At 57.5% G+C, this 27,175-nt stretch overlaps 1 protein-coding gene across 1 annotated transcript; it reads right to left on the reverse strand.

The window, feature by feature from the left end:
* Window positions 1-370: 370 nt before the first annotated feature.
* MAP2K3 (mitogen-activated protein kinase kinase 3) lies at window positions 371-19,356 on the reverse strand. The gene is made up of 12 exons (XM_065909898.1): window positions 19,140-19,356; window positions 9,426-9,489; window positions 9,103-9,151; window positions 8,248-8,361; window positions 8,032-8,151; window positions 7,483-7,599; window positions 6,539-6,590; window positions 5,314-5,441; window positions 4,810-4,887; window positions 2,973-3,112; window positions 1,867-1,912; window positions 371-1,373 (listed from the first exon to the last, which is right to left on the reverse strand). The coding sequence occupies exons 1-12, from the start codon at window positions 19,186-19,188 to the stop codon at window positions 1,290-1,292; spliced, it is 1,041 nt and encodes a 346-aa protein (XP_065765970.1). The 5' UTR covers window positions 19,189-19,356; the 3' UTR covers window positions 371-1,289.
* Between the last annotated feature and the right edge of the window lie 7,819 nt (window positions 19,357-27,175).

Raw genomic sequence — 27,175 nt, forward strand, 5'->3', positions numbered from 1 at the left:
CCAACCATAAGCTGTGTGGCTCTGGACAAGTTACTTCACCTCTCTGGACTCATCCGTGAGCTGGGGACAATGAAATTACCCTCAGTGAGGTGACTGCCCAGCCCAGGTGCAGCACCTGACAATGCACTTGTCAGTGCCCCCAGGGGACTAGGCCTAAGTCTCCGCTCTGTCCAGTGTCCAGCAAGGGCCTGGAGCCTCGTCACGGGCCTGAGGCAGCCTTGTGTCCTCGCATGTGGAAGTGCACAGCCCTGGAAGGTCAGAGGCTCCCCTGACCATGCCGCCTGTCCCTGCCCCTCAGAGCCACCAGCCACCACTGAGCAGCAGGGGGTTCACAGCTCTGACACAGTCACACAACCTTTTGCCCCACGTTTTTTTTGTTTTTTTTTTAATTAAAACAGCAATCAGCCAACTGCCCCAACCCATCAGGGACAGGACCCTAGACAGGCAGTCCTTTCTTCCAAAAAAAAAATATTTTATATATATATATATTTTTAAACAATACCAAAAGCAAATCCACAGCCCCTGTCGAGCCGGTCCCCAAGGAGAATGAGCTGGGTGGCTCACCTAGCACCTCTCTGAGCAGAGACTTAGGCCCATCTCCCAAGACCCCAGCCTGAGCAGAGAGGGCAGGTCTTAGCCTGCTGGTCCCCTAGCAGGTGACAAAAAAAAATGATCGGCTCCAAACCATGCAAGAAAAACCAGCCAAACCCACAAAGCGAAAGAAAAAATCAGGAAGATAAATTAAAAAAATAAAGGTGAAACAACACCCCTAGAGGCGGCAGGCAAGGGCGAGGTAACCCCAGTGCCCTTAGAGCCCCGTCTGCCAGTGCTGGGGTGAAGGCCTCGGCGGCTCTGGCACCTGCCTTGTGGGGGCTCCAGGGAATTCACGTGGCTCTTCCCCATGCTGGGTCCCCCCACCAATGCCGGGACAGAGGTGTGGCCAGCCTAGGCCAAGTGTGCAAAGTCCATTCAATCGAGAGATAAAAAATATACAACTTGGGTGGCGTCCAGGGCTGGGCCAAGGCAGTGGCCTGCACAAGGCAGGGTTGCCTTCTCTGTGAGGGGCATCAGGCCCCTCCAAGTCCAGAGTCTTGGGGTCCTTGGAGCAGCAGGGGCAGAGGCACTGGGGGTCCCCGATGGTCTGGTTCTTTGGCACTTGGGACCTTGCCTGTCAGGCAGGAGCAGCCCCCTGGATTCCTCTTGGGCGCCCAAGGCCAGGGCGGCAGTAGCTTATGGGTGTGGGCAAGCACTGCCCCAACAGAGGGTTGGAGCAGGTCCAAGCCCTGCCCCTACGAGTCCTCTCCCAGGATCTCCTTCACGAAGGCAGCGATGTCAGTCTTCTTGGTTTTGTGCGAGGTGAAGAAAGGGTGCTCCTGAGGGTACAGAAGGCAGTCACCTTGGAGGGGCAACCAACCAACTCCTAGTCCTAACCCGCACCCTGACCCTTCCAGCACCTCTGCCCCCGGAGGCCCTCCAGGTAGAGAGTGTTCAGGCTTCCTCCTCAGCTCTCACTGCTGCCCTCAACTCGCTCTTGCCCGCACACGCCAGGACTCTGCCCACAATGGGCCTTCCACATGGAGTGCCCTCTCCATCGGCAAGGAGATCCTCATTCATCCTTCGAGGCCCATGTCCCCTGCAAAATCTCCTGATGCCTCCAAATAAAATGGCCCACCTGCCCTGCTGGCCCTCTGCCTCACCCCAAAGGCCTGGCATGAAGGGTGAAAGAGGGAGCCAGAGTACACGAGTGAATGAGCCAATGAACGACAAAGTTCCTCAAAGAATTTTGAATGCAGAGGCAAGCCAGAGGAGCTGCCCACTGCTGTGCATAGAGGCAGCCCTCTCCCAGAGAGCCCCACCCATACTCACCATCAGCTCCAGGTAGCTCATGCGTTCCGCGGGGTTCTTTCTCAGGCTAGGAGAGAACAGGGTAGGCTGGGGCCAGGATGGCAGGGAAGCGAGTCCAGCCCATCCAGGCCAGTCAAGTCAGGCTGGGCTTGGCCCTGCCCAAGCAGCAAGGGGACACACATGCTCCCGAGGCTCAGGAAAGAAAGGGCTGAACTGTCCTGGGGGCTTCCAAGGGCAGAGTGGGATCCATGGTGCCCACCACAGAGACTGGACCAAGTTTCTTTGCCTCCTGGGGTGTGAGCTTTCTTATCTCTATAGTGACCTAGGAGATTTCCAATGATCCCAATACTAAAATGCTACCATTTACCATCATATGCTTGGTGTCCTTAATCGAGAGTGGAAATTCCTTACCATGGGTCCTGGGAGAGAATGACTGTCTGCCAGGTGCACTTGTTTTCAGACTTTCTTATTTTCCAGTGAAAGAAAGAAAGGCTGTGAATTCTCCCCTGAGCATCTCTCTGGCCACAGCACATAGCTGTTGGTATGTTATACTCTCACTGTCTTTACTTCTCATTACTTTATAATTTTATTTCTTAGATCTCTCTTATAACCCAAGAGTATATTAGAAGAATTTACTTTTAATTTCCTTGTAGCTTTTTCTCCATTGTTATGTATTTCCTGTTCCACCTAATTACAGTCAGAGAATGTGGCCTATATGACTTTACCTCCTGTCTTTTCCTTTATTTCCTCTGTAATCTCAGACATAATTAATCTTTATAAGGATCTTGTGGGCATTCTTTAATGTGATACAAAGTTCTAAACATCAACAAAAGCAAATTTACTATGCATTTAAATCTCCCATATGCTCTTCATTTTCTTTTTTGATCTGTGTGATCTGTCCATTTCTAGAGGAACTGTATTAAAAACTCCTCCCAGGACCATAGTTTGTCAAATTATCCTTATACTATAACTATTTCTGCCTAGTATTTTGATGCTGTTTTGGGGGTTTATCTGCTAAAAAAAAAAAAAGGAGACTGGACCCAGGGAGGATGGGATCTAGCCAGGGCAGGGAGGGGTACTGACTGGGCCCAGGGAGGCCCTCAGGTCTGAGCAGGGCTGAGACTCACCACTGTGCGGTGAAGTCCACAAACTCAGGGGAGAAACGGTCAGCTGGGAGCTGGGGGGACGGCTCCTCTACCACCTGCTTCAGCTGCTGGAAGGGGGTGCCCCAGGACTCGTACGGAAATCGCAGAATGGCCATCTCAATCTGCAGTGAAGATAGCAGCACCGGATCAGAGGCACCCACACTCTGCACTCGGAAGCAAAGCCTTCAAAGATCCTGCCTGGTCCTGGTCCAGCATCTGAGCTGGACTGTGAGGCTGGTCAACGGGCTGACAGGTGACATCAGTCCAAAGATGAGAGCCAAGGGGACAGAGGAGTTAGTTCTTCTCTCCTAGCCAGCAAAGACAACAGCTCATGGGACAAATTCAACCCTGAGTTTTGACTGGCTTGGCTATCGGGTTTTCAAACAATCTGAATTCAGAAGGTTTTGCATTAAAACCCAGGTTCCAGCTAATCTGGAAAAATCAGAGGGCTGGCAGCCTGGGGTGCTCCCCCTAAGGCCGCTGTCAGCAAAGTGCCTTAGAAGAGCGATCAGCTTCGAAGTTCCCCACAGGCCACTCCCTCCTCCCTAATGTCTCAGCAACTCCTTAGCGTCTGCTGCCATTTATGTGGGCTGTTGTTATTACTGAAAAGGCAAGCGTGAAATGAAATGATTCTCATGAGCTTGTAGGAGGAATGAGATTGAGAGGTTCATCTTCTGAAGTGTGCAGCAATCCAGCAGGCTCCACTAGGAAACGAAGTCTGCAGCTCTTCCTCCTCTACAAAGCCCCCACCACCCAGCCACCAACACCTGGGAAGCCTGTCTCCAGTGCTTCCCCTCCAGGAAGCCTTCCCACTCTGATCTTGTCACTGTTTCTCCCGACTCCCTGGACACAGGCTGCCATAGCCTCATCGCTCCTACTGGACACAGATCTCCCTGTGCCCCATGCCTCGCCTGCAGGAGTCATTTGTAGGAAAGACTGGCTGGCTCACAACAAACTCTGTTTCCAATTTTGACTGCTGACATGAAAACTCAGGTCCACCTCCCTGACAAGCGATCATCGTAATAAACAGGAGAGACCTCAACTCAAGCAGACGCACCCAAATAGGTCACTAGTTGTGCTCAGAAAGCACATTCTCATCAGGCTCCAGGCTCCCTTCCAGCCAAGACTCAAACACGGCCACCGTTGGAGGTGGTGCAGTGTGGCGGGTATGGCTGTGACCCTGGATTTTCATAGGACAAAGACAGCCTCCTTGCTTTCCTAGAGTTTCCACTGACTCCAGCACACAGGAGTGAGGCCCCTGCCTGGGCTGCAGCGGCCACCAGAGTTTGTAAGGACGAAAACAGAGAAGTGTCCAAACCTTGGATCGAGTCATTCCTCTTCTGGTAATTTTTTTCTAAAAGAGCTCAAAAAATGAAAAACGAAAACATACGCAGCCTCTGGGCACAGAGACATATGGTATGACATTATCTGTGGGAGTAAAGGTGGAGAAGCAGCAAGAACGAGCAGGGCAGGGCTGAGCCTCGCCACTGTCGTGAAGCCCTCGTGCACAAGGAGCCAGCTGCTCTGGGGCTGGCTGTGCATTCTCAGTGAGCACCACGAGCCCTGAGGAAGTCCGAGAGGCAAGTCATCACAGACGGGAGCGGCATGACGCGGCCCTAACCCAGGCAGGACGTGAGGCACCTGCAGACGCTCCACTAAGGACACCATAATCTTTGATGGCACTGTCTCTTCTCACATCGTGAAGCCAACCAACCCTTTTGTCCGGGCTGGACTATCTGGCAGACCCCCAGAAGCTCACAGACCTGGCACAGCCCCCACCCATGCTCCACCCGACCAGCAAGGGCGCCCCAGGCGGTACCATGGTGATGCCGAGGCTCCAGACATCTGACTTGACATTGTAGCCTTTCTGGTTCAGTTCTGGGTTGATTCTCTCGGGCTGGAAGAGAAGTCAGAGCAGGGTCACCCAGGCCCCCTCAGCTGGGTCTGGTTGTCCCCCACAAAACTTAGGGGCCAGTGCCCACCCATCCTACCGCCCCCAGAGCAAATGTGGAAGCTGAGGCCAGTGAGGGCCAGGGTCTTCAGGTGGAAGCCTAAGTCTTGCCACCCAGCTGCCACATGTGGGGCTCCCACCTTGGGGCACCGGCAACTCCCGCAGGCCCCACCAGCCACCCCCGAGGTGAAACTTATCATCCAAATGGACACCGTGGGGTCAGTCAGAAAGGGGTGGAGAGGGTTGAGCAGGAGACTCCCTCTAGCAGAAAATTCAGGGTCTGGGGAGGCCTCATTCGTAATGGAGCAGGAGGACATGGCCGAGTGCCCGAGCCTGGCTGCTTCCTCTGGGCGTGGCCTGGGAACCACTTACGGCCATGTAGGGTTTACAGCCAGCGTCCATTGTCTTGGCCACGGAATCCACCAAGTAACCACTGATCCCAAAGTCACACATCTTCACGTGGCCCTCCTTGTTGATAAGGACGTTGGACGGCTTCACATCTGTCAGAGGTAGGACACGCCTTCAGCTCCTGGTTGTTGGCCCCGACTGCCCAGGTCAGAGCTGGTAGCCACAGTCAGGAGCCCCGGCCTCCAGCTACAGGTGGGGAGAGAAGGTGGCTCCAGGGCTTCACCCAGGACCATGTCTTTGCAGCTTCACAGTTGGGACTCAGCCTCCACTTACCAGTGCAACCTCTGGCTCTGGGGTCCACCCAGATGCAGGGAACCCATCACTAACAGTGTGAGCACTGTAAACCACCCAATATCCACCCTGAGGGGTAGGTGGTCTTGGTCAGGAAGTACAAGGCAGCAGCTCAGACACAGGAGGCAGGTCTGTAGGAAGACGCTGAGCCCCAGGACTCACGGTGGACATGGAGTGGGCACGGAGTGGACAGGGAGTGAGCTAGAGGGCACAGCGGGACCATCCAGCAAGCACATGCACAGGATACATGCGCATCCCTCCTGCCTTTTATGAGGACTTCTGCAGATGCACAGAGAGACGACCAAAGGTTCCAGGACAACCAGCCGAGAGCAGTGGCCTGGGAACCATTGAGGGTCAAAGGGGCTTAGCCTAATGAACTCCGTGTGGAAAAGCAGACCCCTCAGAACACAGAGGGAGGGGACGGGCAGGACACACACAGCTTCACTGAGTCTCAGGATCATCGGCCCAATTGGGAGGCTGAGAACAAGCAAAACCAACCCCTGTGGGAAAATCAGTGGAGTCGGGGGCTGGGGCGTGACAGGGCAAGAAGGGGAGGGGAGGGTGGGGGTGACCCAGTGTAAACGATGATCAGATTCATGCAGTGGTACACACCCCACTTGCATGCTCCTCAACACATAAACAACACGTCAAGACAAGATGGGCCAGCTTTCCCAGGATGGAGGTCCACCCTGTCCGTGCTCTGAGCACCAGAGAACAAAACTAGGACTGGGCCTGGGGGCTGACTGGAATGGCTGAGAGGAGTGGACAGTGGCCTGGACCCAACAGGCATATATATCACAGCCTGTCGCCTCCCAGAGTTTGGCATTGCAGGCCCAGCAGGACTGCGGGAACGTGTGTGAGGCCAGGCCCCTCCCCACCAGCCCACCCAGGCACTGACCTCTGTGGATCACGGACAGCTTGCTGTGCAGGTGTTCCAGGGCCCTCACGATCTGGTGTTTGGGATAGGAAGTAGGGAGAGACAGGTCACATCAACAGTGACAGAGTCATAAGACTCCCCACCCAGGGCTATCTGTCGCCCTCTCCCAGATCACACCCAGCCCCTCACCACCTGAGGCTCCCACCGACATCCCAGCCTTTGCTGTGGTGTCCCGGCCACCCTGATGCTGACATACCTGGTTCCTACACTGCTCTGAAAGGGCCAGGGTTTCAGCTGCTGTGACCAAGACCCTACAGAGTCTGACTTATGAAGTCCCAGAGTGCTGTCCCTGCCTCCACCAGACTCCTGGGTAGAATCTGGCCCTTCTGCAGCCTCCTTACATCCACCACCGCCCCCCCCCCCCCCGCAGCAGTCACTGGGCTACATGCCCAGAGCCACTCCCCACAGGAATCACCCCGAAGATTCTGACTCAACACCCTGGGGGGTATGTTTGCGTGTTCGCAGCTACGGTCAGGGATAAGGACCACAGGTACACAGACCCCACTCTCCTTCTGCTTTGGCTGCTGGGTGCTCACACTCAGGGAGCCACTTGCTCTAGGACATGCAAGCTCAAGAGACAAGACCCATGGTTTTCTCCCCTGACTGCGTGCCTCTGTGAGCTGCCTCTGAGCATCTTCAGGATAAGGAAGCTGTGAACACTAAGTCCTCTTCTGTGGCCTCGAAACTCAGGAGATGCACAGGAAGGCCCAGAGATCCTGGCTCTGCTAAATCTGTGCAGCTCCAGGACCCTGGGATCTCCTGAGCAGGAAGGCTCCGGTCCAGGGTGGGGGCACCTGGGGCTTCCAAGGGCAACTGCCCAGCTGCAGGGCCACAACTGGAGGCCACACAGGGGCCCAGCTCTGCCCAAGACACTAACATTGGGACCTCCCCCCAACCCCACTTACAGACACAGCGATCTCCCCGAGAATGTCTTCTGGGATCGTCATGCCCTTGTCTAGCACCTTCCGATAGAACTTGTCCAGGGACGTGTCCATGAGCTCCATGCAGATCCACACATCTCCCTGCAGGTGGACAGCCACAGCTCAGCCACATCCGCCCAGGGCTACCTAGCCTGGCATCCTCCAATGCCCATCTCCCTGGAGCCGGCCAGCCCCTGACACACCTCCACCCCTCAGCCCTCAGGGGTTCCCTGACCTCCCAGCCCCTCCCCCACAAGGCTCGCCGGCACTGCTGGGTCCACATGGCAGCCTCCCCCCGCTGTCACCTCGGCTCTCCCCAGCCATGGCTTATCTCTCTCCTACTTCCATGGCTTATCCCGGCTCTGACCCTGGCCGAGGGGTCCCTTCACCGACAACATACTGTCCCCCACCCCCACCCCCATCCAGGACAGCCTCCTGAGAAGGCTAGGTGCAGCATTCCCTGGGGTAACCCCAAGCTCCTGGGCTTCCTGCCAGCTGCCTCGGCCAGTGGGGAAGCCGGCTGTGTCTCCTCACCTCTCTAAAGAGGGCCCCGTAGAAGGTGACGGTGTAGAAGCAGTCCACCGTACGCATGTTGACATCCAGGTCCATGAGCAGGCGCTTCTGCTCCTGAGAGTTCACGGTGGCCCGGATGCGCTGCAGGGGGAGGTGCTGCGGTCAGAGCCTGGGCGGCAGGGGTGCAGCCCCAGGTGCCCCCCGTTCTGACAGCCCTGGGTCAGGGACACTGCTCACCTTCACGGCCATGATGGTGCCACTCTGGGCATGCCGCACCTTCTCGACCACCCCATAGGCACCTCGGCCCAGCTCTGAAATGGTCACCAGGTCATCCGCCTCCACCTCAAAGTTCTTAGGGGACAGAAAGGAGAGAGGGTTCGGGGGAGCCAAGTCAGGCACCAGTGGAGATGCTGGGGCAGCAGAAAAAGAGAAGCACCAGCCAGTCAGACCTGTGCTCAAGTCTTGCACCAGCCACTTCTGCTGTGTGTCCTGGGGTAAGTCACGTAACCTCTCTGAGCGTCCCCTCACCTTCTCTAAAACAGGCGCAGCACCTACATACAAAGGCTGCTACAGGGTGTCAGCACATCAGCCTGGGAAACGCTCCCAGCGGTGCTGGGCCCTAGAGAGATGCCCTTTTCCTCTCGCCCCACCCTCTCAGGTGGCCAGACTCACTCATTCATCACATACGGTGTGTAAGTCCCTGTTTCAGGCTCTGGGGACACAGACAGGACAAAAGAAAGGCCTTGCCTCCCAGGGAGCAGTGGGGCCCTGGTCGCCCACCCTCCCTCTTGACCTGCTGCCAGAGGAAGCAAGCAGGCGGAAGAACAAGACCCCTCAGCATGTCCTGTGGGCAGCACACGGCCTCCCAGCCTGCTTCCCAAGGGAACCACTGGCATCGGGAGGTGCCAGTGAAATGCAGGCCCTTTGGGCAGAACCAGGGATCTGCACACTCAGCACCATGACTCTAGCTCCCCAGGGCCCAGGAGGTAGCCACCAGATGGGCCACCTGGTCAACATCAGGGAGCCAGCCCCCCTCCACAGCGCAGCTCTGTCTCTACCCACAGACACCTCCCACGGGCTGTTGACACCTACCCTGTCTCCAATGGTGATGAAAGCCCGGGAGTCCAGGTTCCGGGGGAGCCTGCAGGGGAGAGTGAAGGCGTGAGTCCCAGAGAGCTCTGCCCTCTCAAGGGGGTACCCACCCCCTGCACAGTCACCAAGCATCTGCGGGGCAGCACATGGCCTGTCACATGGACACGCCCTCAGATGGGCGAGGAGGGCTCCAAGAGGACGTGCAAGACACACGGCACCCACAGCTGCTTAGAGGAGATGCTGCCCACACAGGCAGCCTGGCCCCGACACTGGTCCCTGCAGGAGGCCTTCCAAGCAGCACAGAGGAACTGAGGTCAACTCACGTGGGGCTGGGCGCCGGTGGCTTGGACGTGCAGATTCGTAAATCCTTTTTCCTCCTGGACTTTCCTAAGAGGGAGAGAAGGGAGCATGCGATCAATCACTGGTCAACCAACCTCCCCAGGGACAGAGAGGGACAGGCCCCAAGGACCCAGCACAGACACAGACGCCAAAGGCCAGTGTGGTCAGTGCTGGGATGGGACCCCAAGGCCTCCAGGCACCTGGAGGACATGTCCAGGCACCTAGAGGACATGTCCAGCCCAGGCTAGAGGGTCTAAGCCCTGCCAGTCATCCTCAAACAGTCACTCGACGGTCGTCTGAGAAAAGACAGCACCCCCAAGGAAGATGCACCTGCTCCCCGGCCCCCATGAGGCCCCTGCGCTTCCAGGCCTAAAGGGTGAAAGCTGAAGTCCCAACACCCAGTACCTCTGAGCATGATCCTACTTGAGATTTACAGAAATGACCAAGTCACAGTGAGGTCACAAAGTGGAGCCCTGATCCAACACAACAGGCTCCTTAAAAAGGAGACACAGAGACAAGACATGCATCAGGGAGGAAGACAATCATCTGCTGCCGCAGCAGGACCAGCCCTGTGACACCTGGACGGGCTCCAGTCACCAGACAGGAAGTCCAGTATTGAAGCCACCCAGCAAGTGGGGCTTTATCTGACAGGCATCACCCACAGCCAAGCCCGTGGGTCAGGACCCTGGGAGCAGGCCCCCTGTGTGCAGGCCCCGTGTGTTCAAGGCACCCCATGTGCAGGCCCCCTGTGTGCAGGCACCCCATGTGCAGGCCCTCTGTATGCAGGCGTCCCGTAACCAGGTCCCTTGTGTGCAGGCCCCCTGTGAGCAGGCCCTGTGTGTGCAGGAGCCCCGTGTGCAGGCCCTATGTGTGCAGGCCCTCTGTGTGCAGGTCCTGTGTGTGCAGGAGCCCCCGTGTGCAGGCCCCCTGTGTGCAGGCCCCGTGTGTGCAGGCCCCCTGTGTGCAGGCCCCCTGTGAGCAGGCCCTGTGTGTGCAGGCCCCCTGTGAGCAGGCCCCGTGTGTGCAGGCCCCCTGTGAGCAGGCCCCATGTGTGCAGGCCACCTGTGAGCAGGCCCCGTGTGTGCAGGCCCCCTGTGAGCAGGCCCTGTGTGTGCAGGAGCCCCGTGTGCAGGCCCTATGTGTGCAGGCCCTCTGTGTGCAGGTCCTGTGTGTGCAGGCCCCCTGTGAGCAGGCCCCGTGTGTGCAGGCCCCCTGTGAGCAGGCCCCATGTGTGCAGGCCCCCTGTGAGCAGGCCCCGTGTGTGCAGACCCCCTGTGAGCAGGCCCCGTGTGTGCAGGCCACCTGTGAGCAGGCCCCATGTGTGCAGGCCCCCTGTGAGCAGGCCCCGTGTGTGCAGGAGCCCCGTGTGCAGGCCCCCTGTGTGCAGGCCCCGTGTGTGCAGGCCCCCTGTGTGCAGGCCCCCTGTGTGCAGGCCCCCTGTGAGCAGGCCCCGTGTGTGCAGGCCCCCTGTGAGCAGGCCCCGTGTGTGCAGGCCCCCTGTGAGCAGGCCCCGTGTGTGCAGGCCACCTGTGAGCAGGCCCCGTGTGTGCAGGCCCCCTGTGAGCAGGCCCCGTGTGTGCAGGTCCCGTGTGTGCAGGCCCCCTGTGAGCAGGCCCCGTGTGTGCAGGCCCCCTGTGAGCAGGCCCCGTGTGTGCAGGCCCCCTGTGAACAGGCCCCGTGTGTGCAGGCCCCCTGTGAGCAGGCCCCCTGTGTGCAGGCCCCCTGTGAGCAGGCCCCGTGTGTGCAGGCCCCGTGTGTGCAGGCCCCCTGTGAGCAGGCCCCGTGTGTGCAGGCCCCCTGTGAGCAGGCCCCGTGTGTGCAGGAGCCCCGTGTGCAGGCCCTATGTGTGCAGGCCCTCTGTGTGCAGGTCCTGTGTGTGCAGAAGCCCCGTGTGCAGGCCCCCTGTGAGCAGGCCCCGTGTGTGCAGGCCCCCTGTGTGCAGGCCCCGTGTGCAGGCCCCCTGTGTGCAGGCCCCGTGTGTGCAGGAGCTCCGTGTGCAGACACCCTGTGTGCAGGCCTGGGTAGAGACGCGTGAGGACACTTTCAGGTGGACCCACAGTCACACCTGACACCATTAGCACTTCACCCCAGCTCACTCCCTGCTGGCGGGGGGTGAGGGGTTGGGGGCTAGAGGGGGAGGTAAGCCCAGCAGGCCTACAGGGGTCAAGGCAGGGCGGACTCAGGCCTGAAGCTGGACCCAAGGCCTCATCTCACCCCTGCCCACAGCCCCAGGCAGCCTTCACTCCTCTGGGCCTCAGATTCCCCATCCGGGAGGAGCCCCGTCCCCAGCTCCAGCTAAGAGGGCATGAGGTGAGAGGGGACCAGAGGGTCCAGCCTTCCCGGGAGGAGGCCCAGGCCCCTGGACAGGACGCCTGAGGCACAGGCAGGGCCAGCTGTGGCCAGGCCCACTCTCTCCACACCTGCATAATTTGTGCCTTTGCTGTTTGAAGTTTGCCAACACCAAGGGCCCCAGGAAGCCCGCTCCCCTCCCCAGGGTGCTGGATGGGCCTGAGCCCCAAGGCAATGCCTCCTCACCCCACACCTCCTGGGGACCGACGAGGGGTCACCTTCTCAAGCAGTAGTGTCCCCGCCTTTCGGCCAGCTGGGTATGTGGCCCGGTGCCCAGCCTGCAGTTGGTGCTGAAGAAGAATGGGCATCGCAAGCACTGGGCAGCCCTGGAACTAGACCACCCAGAGCAGAAACAGTGACCACACACCTCTCCTGTGGCCCAGTGCATCCTCCAGCCCCCCGCCCAAAGCCTGCACCCCGTGCCACAGACTGCACACCCTCCTGAAGCCACCTCTGGACCGGGTTTGGATCGAGCCTCCAGCACACCCTCCTGAAGCCGCCTCTGGACCGGGTTTGGATCAAGCCTCCAGCACACCCTGCCGTACAGCCTCAGTGTCTCATCTATGAGTGAATCCAGATGGGCCCATGAGCTTGGGCCCAGCAGTGGGGGCGCCGGCACTGCTGTCCAGTGACGACAGGAGCATCAGTGCCCCTGGGGAGACAAGGCCCAGGCTCAGCTGTACTTAGAGCAGGGTGAACCACCCACCTATGGGAAGGGGTCCAGCATCTGCCTGGGATGGATGGGCAGACACCTGCAGCCTCTCCTCAGAAGGCCCCCAGGCCCCTTTCATCTGTGGGCCTCTCTCCCCAGGCTGAGCGTCCTGGGCTGGAGCATCCTGGCTTCTGGGGCGGCACCTCCACCCCGCCAATGCCGGCAGCACCCCAAGTTGCCGAATGTCTTCAGACCTGGCCGCAGGGCCTGCCTACTCAGCGCTGAGGGGACAGAGGCTGTGAGTTGGATGGCTTGGTGCCCTCCCATGGACTCTGCAGATGAGAGGCCTCAGGAGGTGGGGGCACAGGGGAGGCGGGGTCCCAGGGCTTAGGGAGCCAGCGTGTGGCCAAGTGGCCACCTCGCCACTGTGTGGGGGGAGGAGGGGCGGAGGCAGGGCTGCCGGGCTGAGCAGCCCGGCCCAGCCTGATGCTCCCTGTGGGCTCTGCACTGGGGGCGCCATGGCAGGTGCAGGCCTGGCCACGGAGGCTCCTTGGAGTGGAGAGCCCTGGTGCCCTAAGTGAGGTGAAGTGAAGAGCTCCTCCTCCAGGGGCATCATGGCGCCTAGAGGAGACAGGGAGGGCCTGCGTGTGAGTGGCAGGCTGCTGCTGTCATGGGCAAGAGGGCGTTGGAGCGAGGCCCGCACCCCTGACAACCAGCCATGTTGCCTTGTCTGTAAAACGGGATGAAATCACTCCACACTGAGGTCATGGCTGGGCAGTTGGCACACCCCCGTGCTTGGGGCAGGCTCCGGGTGCCCAGTCAGGTCCTGAGCAGGCCTGGGCTGGAGGTACAGAGGTGGGGACAGAGCTCCATGCAGGCTAGACATTGCTCTAAGTGCTCTGCCTGACAACTCGACAGGCAGGTGCTTCTTTCATCCCCACTGTATGAATGAGGACACTGAGGCTCAGAGAGAGCGGAGGGACTTACCCAGGACCACCCAGCCTGTAAGGCACAAAGGTGGGATCTGAGCTTGTCGCAGAGAGAGCCTTGCTTTTGGCGACAGGGCTGCACAAGAGCCAAGGCGGGTGTGGAGTGAGTGGAGACCCAGCTCTGGGGCTGCGGGCTGTGCTGGCAGGGCACATGCTCAGCTGTGGGCCCAGGGCCGCCTGGCTCAGGGCCTTTGGCCAGGACTGAGCTTCTGCTGCTGGCCCCCAGACACCGGGCTCAAAGTGTGTCCCTTTCCACTCCCTGATGGCACCCAAACTCCTGCCGACACCTGAGGCCCTTCACTTGTCCCCTTACACCACTCGCTTGTGAAAATCTTAAGACAAACCCTGGAAGCTACACAATGATGCAGTCAATGGAAGTCAGGGCTGGTGGTACAGCTGCCCAGGTGGAACACTGCACCACTGGGAACTTGAGATTCACTTGAAGCAATAACAGCTGCAGATGCTGAGACACGCTCAGTGCTTCCACAATGTTAACATGCTGACTCCTCAACGGAGGACCCAGTATCACCCCCATGGTGCAGTTCCTCACTGCCGGCCAGTTCCAGCCTCTCCCAACCCCCACCACACACCAGCGCTGGCCCCACAGACCACGGTGTTGATGCTGGCCCAGGACTCCTGCAGGTCAGTGAACTTAAATACACCACATGTACCTTAGGGCTCGATTTAAAACAACAGTACAGAAATGATGAGCACAAAAGTCAGGACAGTTGTCAGGAAGAGGTAACAATGAAGGGCTTCAGGGGCACAGAAATGTGAGATATTTTTTAGCTGGGTGTCAGGAGTACAGAATTCCCTTTTCTTTATTCCTTAAAATGCAGAGGTACATTCTATATATCCTTCTGGTGTCTGCGATATACGTACAATTAAAATACATGAAAGGAATGGATGCCCACCTGCTGGGAGGTGTCAGCAGAGGCTGTAGGCCCAGCCCCCACATGGCAGCAGGATAGTTCAGGGTTGCCTGGAGGGGCACCAGGGGGAGAAGGGTGACTGGACATAGCCTCCCAGAGAAGCCAGGACAACCCCTGGGTTGCCAGTTTAGCCTGCAGTGACACCCCAGAGAGGGGTCCTCAGGACAGGGGGAGGGTGACAGGCACCTGTCCCCATCAGGGTGAGTCTGGTGACCCTTTCTGGGGGGGCAGGGGTTCCCAGAGCCACTGCAGGGGAAGCAACCACAGAAGCATCTGGGCAAGAAGCCTGACTCATGTGGGCAATGCTGTGGGCACCTCTGAGAGGTACCATCGAGCGGAGGCAGGTACAGTCCCTAAAGGCGATGAGCTCCAGCGTGCAGAGCTGAGCTCCGGGCAAGCCCACCCCATCTCCCCCATCCCGCCAGCATGGGACTCTCTGTGTTCTTCCTCTGCAGCCCAACAGTGACCCATCCCAAGACACTGACAATGTTCCCCACGGTCACCAAGGCCCTGCCTCCTGGCTGCTCCCCATCAGCTCAGTGGCAGACCTTGAAGCTGGAACCTCAGAATCACTTCCCCACTGCCTTCTTCTCTCCAGCCAGGGTGCTCCCCAGTCAGGACAGTCCTCACCCAACCCTGCATATCCACAGCAAGTGCCCTGCCTGGCCCTGAAGTGGCTCTGCCCACTGAGCGCTGGCCTAGGAGTCTCCCACTCTCCTGACTCCGGGTGCCCCATGCCCCACACTGTAGGGGAGGCAACCATCCCATCCTCTCTGCTCCCCACGAGCCCTCCCCAAGAAGGCCCAAGAGGCCATGAAGCTCCTGGCTCCAGAGCCTAGAAGGTGCCAGCTGCAGCCAGAGTCGTGTCATAGGGCTTAAAGTCCACCATCAAGGTCCCCGTCCTGTTTGTTCATCCACCAAAGAACAACTGCCACCACCATAACAACGAGAAAATAACAGATGACGTTTGACAAACACTATCTCCCACCTTTGCCACCACTCTGAGATAGGGGTTAGTTACTTTCACTTTACAAAAGAGGAGACTAAGGGTCAGAGGGGGCACTTGAGGAAGCTGGGAAGCAGTGGAGCGAGTCAGAATTTGAACACAGGCCCACTCACCCCTGAGCCCAGGCTCTGCCCCACTTCCTGTCTCACTGAGGTTCCTCATAGGCAGAGGGCAGTCCCTGCTGTCCTGGTACTCAGCGAGGGGGATGAGGCTGTCTACACACATCCTCGCAGCTGCCAGCATGCGGGGTTCCCACAACCATCCTGCAGGTGAAGAAACTGAGGCCTTGCATCCGAGAGCTGGGCAATGCCAGGGGACTGAAAGCATTACAGCGGGCAGTGGACATCCAACATTACAGCAGAGGGGCTGGGCTGGGATCTGACCACAGAGTCTTCACCTCTGTGGGAGTTCAGGGCATCCCGCACCACCTCTGCTCCTCTGCAGCCTGGAGCCCCCAGCTGCACATCTCAGCAGGAGGAGCCCCTGGGCGAGGGCGGTAAGCAGTCACCACCACCTGCTCCAGCTCCACGAGCAAGAGGAAGTTCCTGGGGGGATGGGCGAGGGGCCAGGAGCAGGGGTCTGGATCCACCCTGTACCAGGTCCAGGGAGGGGGCCGCCTCCACGCCCAACCCAGGACCAGAAGCTGGCCCATGAGGTGGGGACTCAGCCCCCCTCCCACCTACCAGCAGCCAGGCGTTGGCCCTTTAAGCTGCAGCCGGCAGGCTGGCATGCCCCAAGAGTGAGTCAGTACCCAGTGCCCGCTGACTCACCCGCCGGAAGCCTCCCGCTGCCCCGGCCCTCTCCCCACACAAGCGACTGAGAACTTTGCTCCCTTCAGGCCCTGAGCCACAGGTTGGCTGATAGACAGTTTCCTGTGCGTCATGCCAGGGGTGGGGGAAGTCCCCAAAATGCCACCTTCCAATCTTTCCAAGATCCAGGCACAGGACGGGTAGGGGAGGGCAGCCACATGGCAGGAAGGGCCAGGACACCATGCGCCTGCAGCCTCAGTGTGCCCAGGGGGCAGCAGGAGGCACAGGAGGATCAACCAGGAAGTGCCCATGGGAGCGGCACTCACAGTGCAGCTGGGGGCACCCCAAGGACAAATGTGGCTGGAGGCAGCAGACCCAGACTGTGCTATCCAAACGTGCCCCTGCCCAATGACCCTGGCTGCTCTCAGTCTCTGACCCCAGGCAGAGATGGCCTGTGGGCAAGGGGGCTGGGAAAATATCAGGGCTATGGGACCTGGGGCATCATGCACTCTTGGAAACTCCCCAGGCCAGTGGCAGGGAAGGCAGGACAAGGCACCCCTGCAGGGCAGGAAGCTCAGAGGTAAAGCTCCCTAAGGTCAGGTGCCAACCACACCCTGCTTGGTCCAAATTCCTCAAGAAGGCGTGAAGGAGGACATCACTATGGAAGGGCTAGGTCGAGCCACTCCTCCTGTCTGACCTCAGTTTTGTCACCTGTCAAATGGGCCTCACTGCAGTGAGCATAAAGTGTGCCAGCTGTAAAGGGTTGTGCACACATAGGGCACCATCTCTGGCTCAGGCCATCCTCCAGGTCAGGCAGGGGCTCAAGGAGATGCTTCCAGACAGAGGTGTGATGGGGGAAGGGGAAGTGTCCCGCCAGCTCAGCCCAAGCACCCAGCACAGAAATGGGACACAGGGGAGCACTGGGCACTGAGTACTAGAACCCCACCTCCACCTGTCACAGTTGTGTGACCTCAGGCAAGGCGCTGAACACCCCTGAGCCTTAGCTTCCTTGTCTGTAAATGAGGCTGTGAGCCATAAATGGGTGAATGCATGGCACATGGGAAAAGTTTGGGATTTTCTGGTGGGGGGGGGGGGTTGTGGCTTCCCTGCCACGTGTTGCCACAAACCCCAAAGAAGTTAAGGGTGTCCCTGGGCCTTGAGTAGACCCCTGACCCTCCATCCAACCTACTCAACATCATCTGTTATCCAGACCCACAAACTGGAGACTCATCCTGGCCCTCTCTTTGCTGAGAGGCTCAGAGAAAACAATACCAGTGCTCAAGTCACACAGCATATGAGTGTTTCCCCAAAGTGCTTTATTTCTTCATATGCCTGACTCCTCTCCCTTCCCAACCCTGCAACTTTAATTTTTATTTTAATGAGGCATCCCCTGCCTAGAACAGCAGAAAGGGACTTCAAAAACAAACACTGCTTCCAATCTTTTCTTTCTGCCTATGAAAACCCTGTGGCCCAGAGAGGTTGATGGACCTGCCTGAGGTCTCACAGCCTGGCCAGGCTAGGCCTACACCTGGAGCTGGGGAAGAAATGTCTGATTTCCCGGTTCCCAAGCTCCACGAGGTCGGGGCGGTGCAAGTCCCTGCTGGGTACTCACAGTAGCTAGGCAGCAGTCAGGGACCCAGCCTCCCACTTAGGTTAAGACTTAATTACCCTCCACCTGGCTGGCTGGACTCGGGTCCACAGTCACTGCAGTCACCAGGAGCAGCAGCAGGAAAGGAGGACCCACACCCTCCCTGGGACCCCACAAGCCCTCCAGCTGCCACCCTGGCCCCACCTAGAGAGAGAGACAGGGGTAACCTCTGATTAGGGCCCCTGAGGGGCAGCTGTTGCCTTTCTCCTCCTCATTCTGCTGCTACAACCCAGGAGAGGCAAGGCCTGGATCCCACATGGCTGGGGCCTTTCCAGCAAGAAAAATGGTAACAGTAACACAGTTAGACTGTCTGCTAAGCGCTTCTCATCATCATCACCCACAATCGCCTAGAACTCTTTAGTATTCACTATCTCACATCCTACGCCTGAAGTCCAGGGAAGGTAGGTGTGATAAGGACACTCTTGCTGCTGGCGTGAAGCAGCAGGTTAGGGAGGCGGGGGCAGCCCATTCATTACGGATGCGTCCGGTTTGGAAATCTCTCACACAGTCCAGCCCTCTGAGACTCTGACATGCCAAAAACATCCTTTCCTCTTCCTGCCAAAAAAAATCCCCCTTTCACCCTCCAAGTCTCGTCCTCCCCCTCTGCATGACAAATCCTGCTGCCGCAGCCGCCACCTCACAAAAATTTCCAAGAAGGCCGGTTGCTTGGAGAAGACAAAAGCAAGACCACTGCATAGGCAGCAACCGCCGGCAGTTAGCCCTGCCAGACAGACAGCGGGGACAGACCTGGTAGCAATCAACCCTGCAGACACCAGCACAAGAGGAGGTGAGCTCCCCCAGTGCAGAGAGAAGCCTGCAAGTCCAGATGAGCGGAGCCAGTGGAGAGAGAGGCCATGCAGTAAGGTGTGGTGGGAGGCCAAGAGAGGCTCCCCCTCACAGAGACAGGGCTGAAGGACCGCCAGCAATGGGGCCATGTGGGGCCTACTAGGATGGAGAGCCTTGGGGGAGAGGTAGGGGAGATCTGAACTGGACCATAGCCAGGACACCCACTTGGGAGGGGGCATTTACAGAGAGATCCCCAGAAGGGAAGTTAAACCCCAGCCAGGATACAGCCCTGGGACGCAGGAGTGGAAAGGGGCTGGGTGCAAGATGGGAGTGAATCCCACCTGGGTCTCAACTGATGGACTCAGACTGGGAGCGTTCGTTCCTGTCCTTGCTGCAGTTAAGGCCCAAATGGGGAGGTCCGAGCAAGGTTTCTGACCTGGTGTGGAGTGATCAGAATGAAACCTTCTCCAGAGTTCGGGCTGGGCCCGAGACCGATCAGGGAGGGGTTCCGGGCCGGGAAGCTGCCCGGGTGCGGGCCCGGCCGGGAGACCGCGCAGAGGTCGGGTCCGCAGCCCGGGCGTTCCTACCTTTGGACGTGGGCACGCCGGCGGGCGGGCTCGGGGCAGGAGACTCCATGGTGCGGGCGGGTCGGGGCGGCGGCAGAACTAGTCCAGGGGGCGGCGGGCTCTGCCCGGGCGGAGCGCGCTCATGGCTACGGACGGGCGGGCGGCCCGGGCGGCGGGCAGGGCGGCAACCGGGACGTGTCCGCGGCAGGCAGCTGGGCCAGACTGGGCAGTGCGGCCGGGCCCCGGCCGGACGGCGCCGACGTAGGCCCCGCCCCGCGAACCCATTGGCCCTCCAGTCTCCGGGCCCGGCCCCTGCCTATCAAACGCCGGCTGGGGCCTGCCCGTCAAACTCAAGCCCCACCTTCCATTGGCCCGGGGCGCGGCTCCTCCCACAGCCTGTCAAGCCCGCCCCTCACCGGGAAACCCGTCAGGCCCCGCCCCTCGGGGCCCGGGCGGGTTCTTCCCGCTGCCGGTCAGGAAGCCAGCCCAGCCCACTCCCGGGTCAGCCCAGCGCGCGCAGGCTGGAGTGCCCAGAAACCCTGGGTACCCCAGGCCCGCCCAGCTGCGGCCCGGGGAACGGAAAGGTGGGTGCTGCGGGCGTCAAAGTGCGCCCGCCCCCTGGTGGGGTCGAGATCACATCTCGCTTCGACTACTTTCTGGCCCGGCTGACCTGGGCAAGTCAAGTCACCCCGGAGCCTGTTTCCGCGTCCCCGCCTCCGGGCACTGCTGAAAGGAAGGGACCCGGGCTTCCGCAGACACTCAGAAGGTGTTTGTTGACTATTCATTCCGGAGGGACCAGCCCTCTCTTCTGCTCCCACGTGGAGCCTGGGGGATTTCAAGTCACTCACCAGTCTGGCACTGGGACCAGGTCACTAGAATGAACAGTCTAGCAGAGGTCACGGGGTCAGTCCCTCGCTTCACGTGGGCGTGAGTGTGTCACCTGCCAGGCACCTCACGTGAGGGAAGCAGATTCCACCACCTCCTAGAAAGGCTTGAAGCCTTCCCGTTTGTAAGATGAGGTGGCCACAGGGCCCACCCTCACAGTGATGAGGAGGCCCGATGAGATAAGGTGAGGCCTCCTTATTATCATTATTTCCTCCTGCACCCGGGGCGTGGGCAGAAAGACAGGAGCTATGGACTCAGCAGGTTACGAGTTCAAATGCCAACCGTGCCACTCAGAGGTGGGTACTGAGCATCTCCATGCCTGCTGACATACCTGTGCCACAGGGACAGGGCAACCTCTCTGAAATGGGTTCATGAATGTGAGCTCACAAGTGCCTGGCTTAGGGCCTGGCACTCACTAGATGCCCAGCAAGTGTTTGTGAACTTCCTATGGGAAACTTCCCCAGGCTCACCACTCCTGGGTGTCGGGAGTGGCCCAGAGCACTTGTTCCCAAATGGGTCCTGTGACCTTGGGACCTGATGCTTACCCACCTGCAAAATGGGCAACAGCACAGACACCTCCCCACCAGGACTGGAAACCTGGTCTGGTGAGTTTTCTGGGTTCAGGCCCCTGCCAAATCTGGGACTTGTGCTCCTCCCACGTTCCCCCCATACCCCCTCCGCACTGTTAGCGGTTCTCAGTGCTGCCCCCTTGTACACATGAATGAGTACCCGTCCTACTGTGAGGCCTGAGCCTCTGCTGTTCCCTCAGCCTGATACATCTTTTTCCCCCAGCCTTCCTCCAGGATTCCTGGAGCTGGTCCCTTTCATCCCATAGGCCTCTTTTTTTTTTTTTTTTTTTTCAGATTTTTTGATGTGGACCATTTTTAAAGTCTTTATTGAATTTGTAACAATATTGCTTCTGTTTTACCTGTTGGTTTTTTGGCTGGGAGGCATATGGGATCTTAGCTCCCCAACCAGGGGTCGAACACTTGACCCCCTGCAGTGTAAGGTGAAGTCTTAACCACTGAGCCACCGGGGAAGTCCCCTGCAGGTATCCTCTTAAATGAACTACCTTAAGAGGCCTTCTGGCCATGCACCCAAATCAGTTGTATTCCTATGCACAGCACTCATGCCACCAACGCCTTTCCTATTTCCTCTGCTTTTAATATGACTCTCACTCTGGACCGTCAGATCATCCTGGGCAGGAATCTTGCCAACTCGTTCTCTGCAGCACTCCCGTTGCACAGCCCAGGGTTGTGGACATGTTATACTATGTTGCACAACCCTGTTCCACATAGTAGGTGCCTAAAAAGTATGTGAGGAATGAACAAAGGAAGCATGGAAAGCATGCCGCAGACACTAGAAGCAACTCCTGTCCCAGCCCAGCCTGCTCCCATGGCTTCTATGACTCAGACAAGGCCTGCCATTGCAGGAGGTGACGCTTAGTCAGGGAGCCTGACAGACAGGCGGAGAATCACAAAACTCCATGTGGGCTGCTATAAATAGACATGTGAACAAGGTGCCAGACTCCACCTGGGTGAGGTCAGGAAGGCTCCTCAGAGGAGGTGACTTTGAGACTGGGCCTTTAAAGACCAGGAGGAGCTCATCAGGCAGAGAAGTCAGAAACAGGGGGTTGGAGCTGAGCAGGGGACCGCCTGCTCCTTGGGCAAAGCTCCTTGGTTGCAGCCATGTCTGTTGGCCTCCCTCTGCCTCTAAGCAGCACAGTGAAGCTGGGTTTCCCCGACCACTCAAAAGCCAGAAGGGTCTTTGGACAGGGTGCCTGTAGCAGAAAATAAGTCCCCAACACCCTTCCATGTGGACTCAGGGAAAGGGTGTAGCCAGATCAGGATGTGGGCCCGGAGGTGGGTTCAGTGTCGGGGGTGGGGCTGGAGAGAGAATGGCTGAGCCCAGGATGGCGGCCCTCTGGGAGATGACTCTTGAGCTAACCTCACAAGCGAAATGCCCAAATTAAATTATAGTCGCCAGGGGATGTGTTCCCGGTAAAGGAGGGAAGGGACAGGCTGGCGTCTGGGGGCGGAGCTGTGATTTTAGAGATGGAGGAAGAAGAGCCTCACTGCAGCCTCCGGAGGTGAGGGAGGGGAGGGAAGAGCACCCCAGGGAAGGGAACAGCGTGTTCAAAGGCCTAGAGGCAGGCGCCCTGCACGTGTTCCCTCACGCCCTCGGCCCCCTCCCACTCGCAAGTGCACACGCCCCAGATACACATGCAGACGGTCGTGAGCACAGCGGGATGCTGTGCTACCTGTCCGCGGAGCGGCCACTCAGGCTCAGGCACGTTCACAGACACCATCCACACGCACATCTGGGCACACTCGCAATTACACACTCACGCACGCACACGGCCCTGATGCCTCAGGGCACCCTCAGCTTGCGCCCACAGTGCCCTCTGGTGGCCAATCCTGGCATGGCGGCTGGACGTCAGCTGGTCACTCTATGGAGCCCTGGACACTGCCAGGACCTCCTCTGCTTCCCCTCCCCGTGCCTCCTCCCCCAGTTCCTCCGCAGCAGCCAGAGAGCCTTTCAAAACAGGGCTAGCCAAGCCCAGACCCTCAGCAGAGAGCCTCCCCAGGGGTCTCCCAGGCCCAGCCACTCCCAGCGCCAGCTCTCCTCCCTGAACCTTCCTTTGCAAAGGCTGTTCCCTCAGCGGGGAAAGGCCTTCCCTGCCTTTTCCACCTGACTCATTCCTACCCCTCAAGGCCCAGTTCTGAAACAGGGAGGGGAGGCTCTCCCTGACCCTCCCCCTGAAGGACCCCAGCTCTGCCAGTGGCTGCAACCCCACCTGCGTCTCCAGCAGAATCGAGCTGCTCCAAGGTGGGGGCTGAGTTCTTTCTGGCTGGAGGTGGTGCTTTAGGGCTGGAAGTAGTTATCCTTGAGCCTGGAAAGAGATGGGAGCCTCTTACTCATGGTCAGGACTGGATGCTGCAGTCTACACAGGAGGAAAGGTCATGGGCAGGGGTGCAGGAGCCCACCTGCTCTATCTAAGCCGTCATCACTCTTGAGTATCAATGGTAAATTCACACCAGTTAGGTGGCTCTATGAGAAAAACAGCAAGTCTTACTATGTGCTAATCCCTCGAAGTGCACTTTTTTGTGGGCTCACTATAATCAAGCTCCATGGAGGCATGACTGCTCTGGTCACTGCAGTGTCTCCATCACACCACAGGAGCACCGTAAAGTTATGTGGAAAGGAAGAAGGCCCACAGTACTGCAGCAAGGCGCACACTGCCATCATCATCTCTGTGTAACAGACGGGAAATGGAGGCTCAGAGAGGGGCAGGAGGCTGCTGGTAGTGGCATGGCTGCTGTTGGAACGGCCAGAGGGAGATAGAGTTTTCCCTGCCCAAGCCTCCATTAAAGCAGTTTGCAACACGCTTCTGGGCAAATCACATAGCACCAAGCTCCTGCCACAGCTTTCTGGGAAGATGCCAAGCACTTTGCTTCTGACTGAGCCCCGTGGTCTGTCCTGCCCAGGACCCTGCAGGGCTTCACAGATACCCAAGGCATCCCCCCAGGAACCTTCCAGGTGCCAGGGGACTCTGAGCATCCCAGGAGCCCTGACCTGGAGCCTGTCTGTCCCCAAGTCCTCATGTATAGCACTGCATGCCCAGGAGGCAGGGACAAAGTTTCACTGAGAGGCGTTGCACTCCACGTCCAAGACTTCACGTGACCTGGCAAGTCCAGTGTGGACAGACCTTCATCTCACAGAGGAGGAAACTGAGGCTCAAGGCTTCAAGCATCTGGCCCAGGTCCCACCACCAGGAAGGATGAAGTCAGGCATTTAGCCTTAACCAGGAACAACCTGTTATGTACCAAGCATTTTATTAGCAGGCTCAACATAGAACCCATAACCTGAGAGCTGTTCTCATCCCATGGTTTTGGGGAGAAGTACAGCAAACGCAGAGTCAAGCCACATGCCCAAGATCACAGGACCAGGGGGAAGAAAGAAAGAGCTGTGTCCAGACTGGGCTGATGCCACTACCAGACATATCCCAGTATCTGCCTGCAAAGGGCTGTTTTCCAATCTGAGGGGAGTCCTGGCTCCACCAGGAAGTAGCTGAGTGACCTTAAGCCAATCACCTGTCTCAGTCAGGCCTTGGAAGTGATCACATCCTTCTCTCGAGTGTTTGTGTCCCCTGTCAGCCATCCCCAGGCCTGGACTCACACTATCGACTGCCCCCCCCCCATGAGGGTCTCACCTTCTCACTGGCAGTATCTTCCAATCCCAGCAGACTCTGACCATTACCAGCTTCTTCCTTAAGTTATGCTGAAGTTGCTTCTTGGAGATATTAGACTCAGCTTCGTCCATCTGTCCAACACATATTTCCCGAGCACCTGTTTGTGCCTGATACCATGTTAGGTGCTGAAGGAGCAGTGAAGAACAAGACAGACAGGGCCCCTACCTTCATGGAGCAAGTCTTCTGGAGGAGATTGAAAAAGAAACCAAATACATCAGTGGAAGTAAATCTATAAAATAATTTCAAATAGCGATAAGAGCTAAAAACAAAGTAAGCAGGGCAACATGACAGAGTGGCTTCATTAGATGGGTGGCCAAGGAGGCCTTCCTGGAAGAGGTGTCTTCTGAGCTCAAACTTGGGTGACCAAAAAAAGCTATGTGAAACTGGATGTAGGGGCCAACTTAAATTAGTCACTGGCACACAGCAGATGTTCAGAGAAAAGATGAGGGGGACTCCTACCTAGCTCACCATGAACTGAGCCAGGATATTTTTCTCTCTTCCCTCCCAAATCCCCACTAAAATAATAGTAACCTAAGAGAACTTTAAGGTACAAACTAAAAAGCCTCTTGATGAGGGTGAAGGAAGAGTGCAAAAGCTAGCTTGAAACTCAACACTTGGAAAAAAAAAAAGCAAACAAGGATCACGGCATCCAATCCCATTACTTCATGACAGATAGAAAGGGAAAAAGTGGGAAGTAATGACATATTATTTTCTTTGGCTCCAAAATCACTGTGGATGGTGACTGTAGCCATAAAATTAAAAGATGCTTGCTCCTTAGAAGGAAAGCTATGACAAACCTAGACAGTATATTAAAAAGTAGAGACATCACTTTGCTGACAAAGGTCTGTATAGTCAAAGCTATGGTTTTTTCTAGTAGTCATGTGCAGATGCGAGAGTTGGACCATTGTAAAGAAGGCTGAGCACCGAAGAAGTGATGCTTTTGAACTGTGGTGTTGGAGAAGACTCTTGAGAGTCCCTTGCACTGCAAAGAGATCAAACCAGTCTATCATAAAGGAAATCAGTCCTGAATATTCATTGGAAGGACCAATGCTGAAGCTGAAGCTCCGATACTTGGACCACCTGATGCGAAGAGCTGACTCATTAGGAAAGACCCTGATGCTGGGAAAGATTGAACGCAGGAGAAGGGGACGGCAGAGGATGAGATGGTTGGATAGCATCACCGACTCAATGGACATGAGTTTAAGCAAACTCCGGGAGATAGTGGAGGGCAGAGGAGCCTGGCATGCTACAGTCCATGGAGTTGCAAAAAGTCAGACAGGACTTAGTGACTTAACAATAAAGCACAAACTCACAAGAGGAAAGAGAACAGGAAAGTCAATGACAGGGACAGAATCTACAAAATTTTTGAAGTTGTCAAATGAATAGAAAAATGGCAACCAACTTAGTAGAGGGGAGGAAGGTGAAATTAATGTCTGCAAGGGAGGAAGCCAATCTGAGGCCAGACACCAATACGATACCAATATACCAATACAGACGTGCCCTTGGACATGGCAGCCTGGGAGACACCAGGTCCCGATGAGTGTGGGAATACAGGTAAGGATGAAAACAAAATAAGCTAAGAGTTTATAAAAGGAGCAGTTATGCCTTCCAACTTCCTAGAACTGAAGGCTATGAGTCCCAGGTTGAAAGGACCCCTTGAGTGCCCAGAGGGATGTAAGAAGAAAACAAGTCAACGATTAATTCCTGGAAAAACAACACAAAATAGAAAGTGTAGTCATAAACTACTGCACAGCTCAGCTGTGAACAATATTTACATAATCACAATATGCAAACCAAAGCACCAAATGCTGATGGATCCGAAAAGAGAGTGGGCGCTGGGGGAGGGGAAGTGCAGGGATCCATGTGTAAGGGACTAAGTCTTTGTCTGCAGTAGGAAGCGTCAGACACTGTCTCACACTTAAAACAAGCGTGTGACTGAGAAGGGGGCTAGGAGGGTTGGAAGCAGTCCCACGAGAATGTCAGCTGAGGGAGCATGTGTTGAGGTCTCTGCTGCACCCCCAGCACCTAGAGTCCAGCATACAGTAGGTGCTCAAACAGTTCCTGTTTGTCCATAGATATTCCCGTTCTCCAGATGGTTCTTGCAATGCCGTCTGACTTCTATGTGCCTCTATGGCTTCTAGGAGGATTGGAAGTCAACTCAAAGCAGCACATAAAGGCCAGCGTGTCTGGAGCGGAGCTCGAGCAGGAGAGGAGGATCGGGGAGTGAGAGCCTGAGACTCGGAGGTCAGCAGGCCTAGGTCGTGGAAAGCCAAAAATGGAATATTTTTAGAATATCTGGACTGTCCAGCCTGCCAGCCTCACCTCAGGAACAAAGATGCAAGTCTCCCCAGAGCCCTGCAGACCAGACGCCCTCCCACAGCCTCTGTGGTGCTGCCCTGCGGCCACGCCTGGCGCCGCCCTTCTGCCCACAGCCTGGTTTCCAGTGGAGCCTGAGTGGGGCGCGGGTCAGGTGGGCACAAGGCCAGAGAGCAGTCTGTGGGCACGGCGGCGGGAGGAATCCAGGCCAAGTGGCCATCAGACTCCCAGTCAAGCCCCAGATCTGTCCAGCATGGTGCCCCACGGGGCACTGTGACAAGTGCTTTGCAGCGGAAAATGCTATAAATGTCGACTTTTTTTCACCAGCGCACTCCCCTCCTGCTGCCCAGGCCCTGCACTTGGGCTGTTTCTAATGCCCTCGAGATGCCCAGCTCCTCGGACAAGCCCTCCTAAGCAAAGACTCCCACCAACCTGGGTCTGGGGGCTACTATGCTTGGGGCGAGCCCAGAGGTGGTGAGAGGGGTGCTGGAGCTGGCACCCTTGGGCTGCTCCGTGAATGACCAGGGCACCAGCTGCATGATGACCTTGCTGTTGGCAGCTCTGCAGCATCAGGGGAGGAGGGCAGCGCACCAGCTCCTCCTCA

Source organism: Muntiacus reevesi, chromosome 18, assembly GCF_963930625.1.
Source record: "Muntiacus reevesi chromosome 18, mMunRee1.1, whole genome shotgun sequence".
Taxonomy (NCBI): domain Eukaryota; kingdom Metazoa; phylum Chordata; class Mammalia; order Artiodactyla; family Cervidae; genus Muntiacus; species Muntiacus reevesi.